The sequence below is a fragment of the Macrobrachium nipponense genome, chromosome 33 (genome assembly GCF_015104395.2).
Source record: "Macrobrachium nipponense isolate FS-2020 chromosome 33, ASM1510439v2, whole genome shotgun sequence".
In the NCBI taxonomy this organism is placed as follows: domain Eukaryota; kingdom Metazoa; phylum Arthropoda; class Malacostraca; order Decapoda; family Palaemonidae; genus Macrobrachium; species Macrobrachium nipponense.
In genome coordinates, this window is record NC_087219.1 from 52,179,603 (window position 1) to 52,193,370 (window position 13,768).

The 13,768-nt window shown below is 35.6% G+C and overlaps 2 protein-coding genes across 2 annotated transcripts in view; one reads left to right on the forward strand and one right to left on the reverse strand.

Moving 5' to 3' along the window:
* Positions 1-1,966, forward strand: part of LOC135202748 (glutamate receptor-like) — a 119,692-nt gene extending 117,726 nt beyond the window's left edge. The window contains exon 4 of the mRNA XM_064232220.1: positions 1,448-1,966. Coding sequence (XP_064088290.1) covers positions 1,448-1,639 — 192 coding nt within the window. The 3' untranslated portion in view covers positions 1,640-1,966. The remainder of the gene's footprint in view (positions 1-1,447) is intronic.
* The window catches only part of LOC135203186 (actin-like protein 6B), a 411,151-nt gene that overhangs the window by 313,173 nt on the left and 84,210 nt on the right, over positions 1-13,768 (reverse strand).

The window sequence follows — 13,768 nt, forward strand, 5'->3', positions numbered from 1 at the left end:
ACACGCTCCTAGAGGAAGACCTCCTGATCCTGTCACGCTCTAACTTGCGCACATAGGAATCATACGTCATCCAGCCAGAATCAGACAAACTCTCACACTCCTTACAACGATCATTTACCAAACAAACATGTCCCCTACAGCTTGTGCATACAGTGTGGGGATCTACCGAAGCCTTCAGTAGCCTCACCTTACACTTCCACACAACATACTCTGAAACTAGCAGAACTAGAACCAGACATCTTATTCAAGAAAAACCAAAGCCAAATCCAAAACAGTTCACAATAGTGTGTGCCTAGCCACAAATCCAAGTAAAAAAACCAAAAGACAATCAGAATACTTAAGTGGCAACAAAAGTTTACAAAATCCAACGACGGAGGGACTGAAAACAGGTGTTGACAGTACCGGCAACAGAGAAAATCTGAATAGAAAATGGGAATGGTTCCTGATACCCGCCGCTACCACCTGGCCTCCCACTGCGTGTGTCGTAAGTTTTGAAATTTTGTCAGACTTCGGAGAATACAGCTATATATATATCTGACAGGTAAGTCTCATGAACAAACCATTAATTCATTGTACGTAATGTTTTCCATACTAAAATATCTTGAGAAAAAAGTGTGACAAAATTTAGGTGAAACATTTATTAGGTAATATCATCTCAATGATCAATAGATCAAGATTTTATAAAGAAAAAAAAGTTTCAAAGTTTTGTCAGCACCCACTGACTGGAAGAGACTCCTAAATGAATGCTCTCGCCAATATTCATCAAAACCAACCTTTTAGTTTTCACATCACCTTGCTAACAGACAAATTGACAGAAAAACCCTTCACCTCTTAAGCAGCAGTTGGTCACAAAGGATACAGCAAAAAGGTTATAACTTGCATATTACTGTACAGTACTACATCTCCTTACAAGCCAGTACAGTATATTACAATAGGTGACCAGAAGCAGCAGAAAGCAGAGAGCTTAAAAGAATTTACTTAAAGCATTCCAGTACACAAAAACTCTAAACAATCAATGTCTCAAGATTCATTAAGTTAGCTCAACAATCTAACATTAATTCCCCAAGATTATTTTCCTTAATACATTCCGCATAACGTCTACATCTATTTATTCTTTAAATGCTCCAAGACTTCATTCCATTTCATTACTAGTCAAAACAAGGGTATGGCTTCACCATATAGTAAAAGTCCTCAAGGAATTTCGGATCAACATCATTTTCAAAAAAAAGAGCATTTTCCAAACACAACTATTTTTCAAATACCCAAGCATTACCATCTTCTGCATTTGATCTGTAAGAAATTTCCTAATGACTACTATTAAAGAATACAAAGGATTAAAGTAGAGCTATGTATGATATTTAGTTGGATCTTGGGTGATGTTTCTTAGAATTTCAAGAAATTTAATTACAGTAGTCACAACTTCAACTACTTCTCTCTCTTTTTCAAGAACCTTGTGAATCAAAGTGTTGAATATAGACCCAAAACAATTATTCTCCGGATTTTCCTGGCGCCTTGGTGGTTCAGCGCCTATGTCACTGGCATCATCTATGCCTGTAACCTCATCTCTTTCTTCACTGTACCTGTATATCCACGCAAGCTAACCACACTGAAAGAGCTAGCACAGAGTCCTTACAGGTAAGTAGCTGATCTTTTAAAAAACATAGCTTTTGTTTCTTTAAACATTATCGTGTCGCTATTCATACAAATAGGTTTTAAGAAATTAGACCACCTAGGAGAGCAGAGGTTGTGATATGCCTTCCTGATATGCATAAAGTACTGTTTCAAAGCATTAAACAAGTAACTAAAAAATACAAAATGTACATGAAACACTATTGAAACATACAAAGAAACAAAGCGTGATGCAACCTCTACCTTACTCAGGATGAGTGCAAGATTTCCCCGACGCATAAAGCTGGTATCACACTAGTCATTTCTTGCTCGCGGTTTTGGCAAGCATCCAGCCGATGCTCGCAAGCAAAAGTGTTGTATCGTCACACTAGGAACTCGTGGTTTCGAGGAGCCATAGGAAAAATTAAACAAAACTGATCAGCTGATATCATTATGGCACCCAGAAATTGTTGGACTGTTGCAAGATGTGCTGCAGTGGTGTATTTCTTGGAAACTTATGTGAATGCAAGAGTAACAAAAAACGTTTGTGGGTTCGAGAGTGGCTCAGGAGAAGAGAAGCCAAAGGTCTGAGAGTACGTCCTATCAGCAGCAGCCATCTTGTTTGTTTACACTACGCTGTGGCTCGCAGTTCATGCTGGCTGCTTCCCGTTCTGCCGGGAAGCTAAAATCTTGAGCTAAAAGCTCCAGGTTTTTCATTTTCGCCAGCAACAGCTCGAAGCTGGAGAAAAAAAGTCCTAATGTGAGGCCACATTAAGTTGCAAACATTATATTCCTAACTTAACATGAAGCGGTCTTCATAATTAGTACTCATAATTAGTACTACTCATACTAACTAAGGATCAAATAAAAAGAACATAAATTAAACATTTTCAAATATTCTCATTTATAAGTGGAAACACAAAATAATTCAACAGAAATGTATCCTTTAAATTCAATACATTAAACGTGCTAAAAGCTACGGAAAATTATCCCATTGTTTCTTTCACCAACGAAAATACATAGGTAATTTTTTTGTTATATTTTGTTAAAAATAAATTTTTCTGTACTCTTTATCATGGACATTATTTATATTTTACATTTTCATTCTAATAAATAAATCATAAATATCCTATCCTAAAATTCTTGTACCTTCTACTCAGTGCAAAACACCTTTTTTTCAGACCCTATTTAGCCTTTCTTACCCCCCCCAACAAGAACAATATCAAGGACAACAACAAAGTATGTAGTTGGCAGGCTTACTCCCCAAGTAAGCAAAATTTATGAAAGGCTTCCATAAGAATAAGGACAGAAAATCACAAGAAATTTGTTAGGCACCTGAGCACTGGCAATACCACGGGCTTTCATGTATCTAACCCTTAGCTTTAATCAGCAGGTCAGTGTAGTAATTTAAGCTCTCTGCAGAGGATGGTAAGATCATTTACATCTCTATACTGAGGAAAATTAGGAATCCACTGGAAATCAGGACCTGTCAGGTCCTTGACAATCAGTTTCACTAATTAAAGTTAAAATGAGATAACTCATGGACAACTCCGCAAGAGACAAGATGGTCTCACAAGGCTCAATATGTTGGTGGATGATTGATTATTATTATTATAAAAGTAGTTTTACCAGACCACTGAGCTGATTTTCAGCTCTCCTAGGGCTGGCCCGAAGGATTAGATAAAATGCCAGGTCTAGCCCTTAGGCCAGAACTGGGACCAAATTGGTCATTCAGGATAAATAAAAAAAAATGCACAAAGGCAAACGCTTTCATACTAGAACACACACACAATAAATACATTTACTCATGTTCCCTTACATACATACTAAAACGATATATTAAAATTCGGAATTAAGTTTTAAATTTTTGAAATTTTGTTTTAAAATTCACTAAAAAAAAACTTATATTTTATCAATTAAATTGCAGTTCCTCAGAAAAGTCAAAATTGGAACTACTGAAAATGTAAAAGATTCTGTCAAAATTTCTTTTATTGTTTTATTTCCAAAAACCAAAAGTTGACAGTCTCTGCTGGTCATACTTTGGACACTCGCACAAGACATGTCTGACTGTTACCAACTCCTTGCACTCTGAACACTCTGGAGCAGGTCGCGTGGGTTGCTCATCAAGTGCCCGTGTGTCAGACGAGTGTGGCCTATACGGAGGCGTGTCAGGATTACTTGAGCATGTCTCTCTCTTTGATATGCTGAACTCCATTTGTTAACATCCTGTTTTATTTGTTTTAATTTATTATTTTCAGGCTCTTCAGCCCATACGTTTTGCCATTTATTTACAATTATTGTTTTTATATATCTTATATAATCACTGGTGGGGATGTTTACATTTGCTTTTATCATTTGGACTGCTTCTTTAGCTGCTTTATCAGCCTCTTCATTTCCTCTTATCCCCACATGAGCAGGGATCCAACATATTTCAATATTTTTGCCATTTTTATATAATTTGTGGAGTTCAAATTGAATTTGCTGTACAATATTATTTTTTGGATTGTAATTCTGAAGAGCTTCTATGGCACTTCTCGAGTCACTAAAAATCACAAAATTATTAATTGAAGTTTGCTTTATAATTTTGATAGCTACTTTAATTGCACACAACTCTGCTGTGAAGACTGAGGCATGATTGGGTAAAGAAAATTGATATGTTTTGTTCTGCGATATAGCTGCATATCCTACGCCATGTTGCGATTTGGACCCGTCGGTATATATTGCATAATGTGAACTTTTTTGTCTTATATGTTCTATGGTTTTTTGTTTATGGTGTTCTGGGGTATATACGGAACTTTTTGATAAATATTTCAAGTGAGTGCAAGTCTTTACTTTAATCATAGTCCAATGGGGTGGTAACTTTACTATTGGAGGTACTTGTATATTTATATTTAATGACTCTAACAGTCTATTAGCTCTAATTGGGAAAGGTGGTGAATGATTGTTTATAAAGACATCCCTTAACTCAAATAGACTTTTAGTTGGTGAATCACTTGCTTTGATTCTTAATGCACTTTTCAAGGTTATGAATTCTCTATGGAGGGATAGTGGCAGTTCGCCACATTCAACTTGTACAGAGGAGACTGGAGAGGATCTAAATGCTCCTGTGCATATTCTTAGGCCTTCGTTGTGAATTGGGTCTAATATTTTATTTTCAGTGCTGCTTCTGAAGCTGACCCATATATTTCACTTCCATAATCAATAATTGATAGCACTGTTGCTTTATAAAGTATAGTAAGAGTATGTCTATCAGCTCCCCAATTTGTGTGAGAAAGTTTTTTAATTAGGTTTAATGCTCTTTTGCATTTCGATTTTATGTAAGTTATATGGGCTTTCCAGTTGAGGTGTGCATCAAATATCAAACCTAAAAATTTTGCAGTTTGGCTAATTGGTATATTATGGTTTTCTAATTTTTAATTCTGCTTCTTCACCTTTTTTCCAAATTTTACTTTTATAAAAAATGACCGCTTGGGTTTTTTTCTATGGAAAATCTAAATCCTACTGATGAGGCCCATTCATCTATTTTTATTATAGTTTTATTAATCATTCTTTCTGCATGTTTTATGCGTGATGCTGTGTAATATATTGCAAAATCATCCCATATACAAATTACTCTTAATTCCAACCGGTAGCATGTTACTGATGTTGTTAATTGCCAATGTGAACAAAGTACCACTAAGGACGCTACCTTGTGGTACTCCATTTTCAAGTGGAAATATTTTGGAAAAAACATTATCTGTTCTCACCTGAAAAGTGCGGTCAGTCATAAAATTTTTAATAAATTTAGGAAGATGGCCGCGGATGTTATTATTATGTAAAGATTTTAATATTGCATACCTCCATGTAGTGTCGTATGCCTTTTGAATGTCAAAAAAGACAGCTATTGTAATTTGTTTTCTTTCAAATCCTCTACGTATATGGTCTTCCAAACTACACAGAGAATCTAATGTAGACCTATTACGCTGTGAACCAAACTGTGTAGGACTTAAAATTTTATTTTCACGAATGTGCCATGTAAGTCGTGCATTTACCATTTTCTCCAATAACTTGCATATACAACTTGTTAATGAGATAGGTCTATAATTATTCACATTACTAGCATCTTTTCCTGGTTTAGGTATAGGAATTATTATTGCATTTCGCCATTTGTCTGGAAACAAGTTTTGGAGCCATAAATGATTGTAAAATTTTAATAAGTATGATTTTGCTAAAGGTGCTAGGTGGCAAATCATCTCAAAGCAAACATCATCTCCTCCAGGGGCAGATTTATTACTGTTCAAGAGAGCATATTCTAACTCTTCCATATTGAACTTTTTATTATAATATATATCTTCCTTTGTCTCAAAATTAAGTATAATAGACTCTGCTTTGTTTTTTACTTTTTTAAAATGTTTGTCTAGATTTTCGTCACTACTTATTTTGGCAAAACTTGCCCCAAGTATGTTACTTATTTCAAAGGGATCTAAAATTTTATTTCCATTATCTAATATAGCTTGTCTGGGTGGTCTAATGTTTGTTCCATTTATTTTTCTGAATTTTTCCCATACTTTTTGAATGGATGTTTCGCTTGTTATTTCTGACACATAGGACCTCCAAGATATTATTTTACCTTTTATTACTTCTTTTCTAAATTTGGCTGATATTTTATTATATAAAGGTTTTAATACATCTATTTCTAATAGTAAAATTGTCATTTTTAATATACTTTCTTCTGTGAATGGTTTTGATTTATTAACTTTATTGAATCTTCTGTTTAGAGTATCTAACCTTCTGGCTAGAGTGTGTTTTTCTCGTACTAATTCAGTTAGATCATCTGACCACCAGGGGACCTTAAGTTTTTTATTATGGGGTTTTGAATGAGGAATAGCTTTGTCTGCTGCCTTTTTAATGAAGGACACAATGAAATCGTTCGTCTCATTGTGATTTCTCAAATAATCATAGGGCGGTATTTTATCGGTATGAAAGTAAAAAATGTCCCAATCTGCTTTTTGCATGTTGTAATGTGGAGAATATGGTTTTGGTTCATTATTTAATAAGGATATTATTATGGGAAAATGGTCACTTGAGTAGGAGTCATCACATATAATCCAATCTAGTCTGTCAACTATATTTGTTGAACAAAGGGTGACATCTACTGTGGAAAATGTTCCATGGGTTCTGGAATAATATGTATTTACTTCGCTGTCATTCAGACAACAAAGATTATTAGCGTTCATTAAGTTTTCTATTTTTGCTCCATCTTTATCTGGAGTAATGTTGTTATAGTCCCATATTGAGTTATGCGCATTGAAATCTCCTACAATTAATATTGGATTCTTAAACTCTTTTATTATTTTCTGTAATTTGTTTAAATCATACTTTTTATTAGGCTGATTGTATAAGTTAATTATATCAAACACATTATTTTCTATTTTCACTGTTATTGCTGAAATTTGCAATTCAGTGTAATCTATATCTACTTTGTCGTATATAATTTTATTATGGACATATATTGCTGTTCCTAAATTATTTTCATTTTCCTGTGATGTTGTAGCTAATAGATATTTACCTATTTTTGGAACACGTTTTCCTATGTGTTGTATACATATAATCATTGGTTCATGTTCGCTAATAAGTCGTTGGACTTCCCCTAAGTGCATTCTCGTTAATAATCCTTTATATTCCATTGAATTATATAACGATTGAATGGTGTAATATAAGTGGTCAAATTACCCTAGATTATTAAAGCTGATATTTTCTTAAAATTTTTTATAAGTTAATTTGTATTTTTGTAGGTCTTGATTCATTTTTTGTTGTAGTTTGAATCTTACTTTCGTTAACTGTTACTTTTTTACTATCTAGATTTGATTTTTCCATTTTGATTTTTTTTAGAATATTATCTACAACACTGATGTGTTTTCTCTTTGTAATATTCTAAGTGTTCAATACACATACAACCTTCTTCATGAGATTTTATGTTTGTTTTTTCCTTACTCCTATTCCTCATGAAATTTCTTATGGTGTTGGTTAGGCTGTCTTTAGTTATAGTCTTATTTTTGTGGCACATTGCTATAAAGCATTTACTGCAGCCGCATGTATCTTCATGTTTCTCAGTTTGTTGTTTTTCCCTGTTTTTTCCTGTGGCGCCTATAATTGGTGATGGTTGAATTTCTTCGTTTTCACTGTAGTGACCTGTATTTTGGTTTTCCATTTCATCTGAATTTTGTGATTCGGTTCCTAGAGGTACTATTGTTACTATGGGAGACAGTGGAATATTAGTGTTTTGTTTCTGAACTTTAGCTTTCGGCGAGATTGGTGGATTATTTATCTTTTTACAGACTTGTTTGGTGGAATTAGGTGGGGTCTTATCCAGTTGCCTCTTTCGAGTAGTATTATCTGTTTTTTCACATTCTTGTGATTTTAATTCTTCTTTGTTTTCCTCTATGTCATTATCTATTTCAATTTCCGATAATGAGCTAAATCGATTTTCCACAGTCGTAATATTATGTATGTTTGAAGAGTTCTTTTCATCTTGTATTTTTTGTGGTGGTATTTCTTTATTTCTATTATTATCATTTGTCTCAGTTCTGGTATTGCTTGACTTTGAGGTGTCTGCATACCTAAATTTCTTAGCTGGGTCATTTAATCCTCTCACTTTCAGTTCTAACTTTGCTTCTCTTATCGTCATTCCAGTTCGTTCTTGTAGCAATTTAAGTTCTGTATTGTAGATATAGAACGCACACAATTTAGATCTGGCATGATGTTCTAATCCACAATTGACGCATTTGGGTTGGCCACAGTCCCAGCGTGTTTTATGGTCCTGCGAGCTGCAAAAGGCACATCTATAAATATTCCTGCACTTAATTGCTGTATGACCATATTTGCAACAGTTCTTGCATTGCATAGGTTTAGGAACATAAGGTCTTAGTTCCCTATTTAATCCTAGCATTTTAATTTTTAAGGGTAAGGTTTGGCCACTGAACTTTATCTTGGCTATTTTGATAGTTTGACTTTTGTCTTTCCTGCTTGGGACCTCATATACTTCGCAGTCTTCAACATTATTGTACCTTTTCTTTAATGAATCTAAAAGTATTAATCTATCTAATGTTTCATCCTCAAGATTTGGTACTACTACTGTGCCTTGTACACTGTTCATTGTATCATGCCTTGTAACCTTTATATTTATGTTATCTATATTTTTTATACATTGATAGTTTTCCGATTGGTTTTTGGTTGTTGTTTCAACCAACCATTCCCTTTTTTTAATTTGTCTTATGCTCATCTCTTGCGATGGGCATCGATTCAATAGGTAATTTTCTAATTTTAATAAAAGATATATCTTTGTCAGCTTCTAAGTTCAAATACCTTGACCAGTTTGACTCCCCAAAGAGAGAATCAAAGTGAATCAAGGTTGGGTCCTGGCGATATCTATTTCTTTTGGGTTTATTGTATGGTAATAATGTCTTAATACCACTCTGATTTTCATTATTTGATTTATCCTGAGAACAGTCCATTGCCATGCCATAAGTCGTTGTGAGGTTAATTTTTTTCTCCATATATAGTATTAAAAAAAATTTCATCCAGGATGAGGTCCCTCTCACCAAGGAGGCCCAACCAGGGGAGGGGCAATGCCGTTACACACACTGGTAACTGCCCTGGGTCCCTCACCTGGATATACGCCATACCCACAGTGCCTTAAGGGTCGTCAGTCCCATGAGATCGGACCCAGCACTGTGGGCATGGCTTGACTTAAAAATTTCCCCTCGCTCAACCACGTCAGGTACTCTAGTTTTACGGGTGGAGAGGCATGCCATCCAACTCCACCCTCCATCAAGTTAAAAGAGCTGTCAATTCAATAGTCCAAAACCATGCCAGGGTCGTCAACGAAAGAAGAAGAAGGGAAAGGGGAAAATTTATAAGGAGGAGGAGTAAAGGAGTTAAAGGTCCCAATGTTCAGTTGGATCCACAGCAGAGAGAGTAGGCGTAAAGGGGCATACTCTCTCTGCAGTGGATCCCTAAGCCCCCCACCTCGTCAAGGAGTTGGGATCAGGGGGTGGTGGATGATTGAGAGCTTGATCATATTAGGTACCTTACATTATCCTCAACCATCAGTATACTAATTAGCCTGGTGTACCATGACCGAAAATAATCATTCATGTGTTAGTCCACATGAAAAGAACTTTATGAGCAATATTTATTTTGATTTGTTCGCACAACTTATGAAAACGTGACAAACATGAGACAATCCGTCGATGGTCCAAGTCATAACTAAGTACGTACTATTAGGAAACAGAAACCTACCCCAATGAACCATACTATTTAAGAGATAAATCTGTGGTAGACAGACATCCACACCAGAGAACAGTACTCTAGAAAATGGAGTAAAAATTACCTAAACCATTGATTTTTTCACAGTTATAAAAATATGAGGCCTTACAAACAATACATAGATGGATGGATACTTAACTTTCTTGCGGCATTTGCTGAAACTTTCAATAGATGTTCCTCAGAAGCATGACATGAGGCAAAAGTTACACTTTGTTAAAGCTTCAGATTCATTCAGTGAGTCCCATCTGCCTAATGGTGAGGATGGGGTGGAAATTCACTAATTCGATTCATGTCACAACTGAGACTATGGGTAGCTTCACTTCTCATCCAGAAGTGTTGCATCATCAGCATATTGAAAAATCTTGTTTTCCAGGCCAACAACCATATCATGTGTATACACTAAAAACAGCCAAGGTCCAAGAACACTGCCCTGTGGAACTCCAGATGCAATAGGTCTTGATTCACTAAAGATTCCATCGACAGCAACTAGCTACCCCAACCTGTAAGGAAATCTTGAGGTACTGTAATCCTAAAACATATCCATCCACTCTAAGATTCTGATGTTTATATAGTATTTTAATTACTCTACACTCAACCCCTTATCAAGGTTCCCTTGCTATATGCCTTGTCAAATCCAAGAGTACACTGCAGGCACCTAACTACTTTCTATATGCATATTGACAATCAGCTAACAAGCCTTTGGATTCCACATACTCTAATAAAGTGGCCCAAAAGTGAGTTTTTCTGCAACTTTGGGGAGCACACGGAGAATAGAAATTGGCCTAAAGTTACTGCAGTTTGCAGGTATGCCACTCTTTTAAACAAGCACTGCATTGCTAAGCTTGCGCTCATTCACAAAAATAGTACTATACCGACCTCACAATCTATAGAATCCACAATCTTGGGAGACAAAACACTAGAAAAACTTATCTAAAAAATATCGGGAAGACATCATTAGGATCTTCTCCCAACCCAGCTATCATGAATATCCAGAATTTTCCTGACATCCCCAGAGTAAAATGGAGGTTTAATAAAAATAGGTTCAAGATGACAATTATCAGGAAGAGACACATCCTCACCTGATTGTTTAGTTTCAAAAGCTCAATGAAGTAGTTCTGCCTTGTTCTTGGAGCAAGTAACCAATGTACCATCATTTGTTAGTGGTGGAGGAATGGAAAACAAGCCTGACCAAAGATAGATGTCAATTTCTAGGGCTGAAGAACTAAAAGGGCCAATGTCAAAAAATGGCCGATTGTAGTCAAGACCGTCTCTAAACTGGAAATTTATCTCTGTTTCAGTGCTATAATGCCCAATGTTATAAGTTAAGCAATCACCCCCCAAAAAAAAAAAAGCTTTCGTTTGCTGTACTTACCTGAATTTTAATAAAGGAAGCAATATTTTCAATGCGTTTTTCTGAAAACATGGTTTTATGACATTGGCCCTTCTAGTTCTCAGCCCTAGATTTGGGCCTCCACAGATGAGGCCGAATAATTCCTTCACGATTCCTGTTTAAGGAATCATTGTAATATCTCTCAGCTAGCATACATGGTAAGTTTTATGTGAACGATTTCATCTACGTACATGTGTTGCATTTGGTCTTTATCATGATAAGCTCATCTACATGTATCAACAAACCAAAATACCATATGTACAACTTGTCCAGACCTAGTGTATAGAGCCATACCTTTGGCACGTGGATGGATGTTGCGACAACTAATAAAGTCAGGGCCATTATACCGCAGGATTAAAAATTCAACCTTTGACTTGTTACTAGTAACTAATTACAAGTCTTAGATTAAAATATCACATTGTAGATATGGGCAAAACTCGGGAGATCAAGAAAATTTGACCTAAAGCCTCAAATATCTGAGTAAAGTACATACGTACTCTGCAATTTTTCTTATAATAACGAGTGGCGGGAATTAAAATTAACAAACTAAAATTATGGGTGAATCAACAAAGTCAGACAAAAATTGGGATCCAATAACCTTACACTGTTAGACACGTATTTCAGTTTCTCATAGGAAACTCATGGATTATAGAAACCCTTTCTTTGATCTTGATCTGCTATAATCCTCTGTGGTATTTCCTCATTTTCTTTTCCGACACATAGTAGAGGTAGAGTTTGTGCTTCTTTTGAAAATATTTAGTTATTACCAGACAAAGTTATAGTATGAGAGCAAATAAATCAGTCAAATTTAAATACGTAACTATTAGCTCTTTCTTTCCTTTATGAAGTAACAATAGTAAATCATACAATTCATAATTTGGAATGTTTTTCTTCACATAACCTACACCTTTTTCTTCACTTGTAATGCTCATTGGTTTTTCATAACTGCTTTCCTTCTCACCATCCCCTTAGGGTAAATGCAGATCTGGCAACCTGTGAGGAAAAATGTGTAGCATTGTCTTAATATTTTCAGATACTATCTCTAGCAATATATAAATACAAAAATTGCCCTCAATTATGATTACTAGCTATGTTTCTCATGTTTAAGTCCCAATTCACATAATGGGAAAGCACGTTCTGCATGCTGCTTCACCCTCCCTACACCCTCTTTTGACCAAGTAGGGCAGTAAAGATGGATTTTTTACCTAATAATAAAAAGCTGAAAAGGACAATTTTAGGTAAAGACGAACCTCCATTATGTCTTCTCTCCCGTGTAGGGAAGCAAGACAGGGACCATGGTCTATCAGCATCAATGGGACGGATAGCTACCTCCTCAACACTAACACTGGGTGCAACACTAACACTTGACACTAGATTTTTCAACAAAAGCACTGAATGAGGAACCCAACTCCATCACTACCTAGGCCAAAAACTCAAACTTTTGATCGAACCTCGATTCATGGTCTGCAATGGGGTTGGGATTGGAAGCATGGGAACCTGGAATAGGAGTTAATTGCAAAGGTGTAGGAGAACTACAGATAGAGAAACAGGAAGGTGAGGAGAAGAAACAGAACTAGGTTCTACATTGCTTGTTCCTCGACTAGGCTCTAAATTAGTCTTACTTTCAGCTCTAACTGCCACTTTCCTTTTCCTGTCTTCATCAAGTTTTTCCAAATGGGAACTAAATACTTTCCACTTTTTTCGTCCCAGTCCTGACATTCTAGACAAGTGTTACCCTTATGGCAATCCTGCCTCTTACACTTAATACATTTAATTTTGAGTAGGTGACAAAATACGTCACTAATTTTTGTATAAGAAACTTACCAAGTATTTACATAGCTTAAAGTTTCTACCTACGGCAGATTAAAAATTCAAAATTTACGGTAGTGCTAATACTCAGATACTCTAGTTTAACCCCAAGTGCAAAACCTAATACTCGAAGTGCTAGTCAGATATTTAAAAAAGCTAATACTAAAGCTAACCAAAGCTAACAAAATCAAAGCTTTAAAGGCTGCAACAAAATCAGAGAACTACTTCACCATACAGAAGTAAAAACCCATCCAAAAAATTATGAAGCACACAGCAGGGAAACCATCAATGTTGTCAGGATCCAGAAGCAAACAAATTGAAGCTTTCTGCCTAGTTGTTCCTCCCAGTGCCCGGAAAGTGAGCAGGAATGGTTAACTACACCAAAACAGTTATTAGCACTACCGTAAATTTTGAATTTTTAATCTGGCTTAGGTAGAAACTTTAAGATATGTAATTACTTGATAAGTTTCTTATACAAAAATGAGTTATGTATTTTGTCACCTCCCCAAAATTTATTATCTTGCTGGCAATCTAGTTTTTAAATGTCTGTTTCTTATTTCCTAATTGTAAAGGAACACCCACCAACTACGTACTACTGCTAAATTTGAGGGAAAATGAAGTTCAAAATAAATCTCCCGTAACACTTCATGAAGA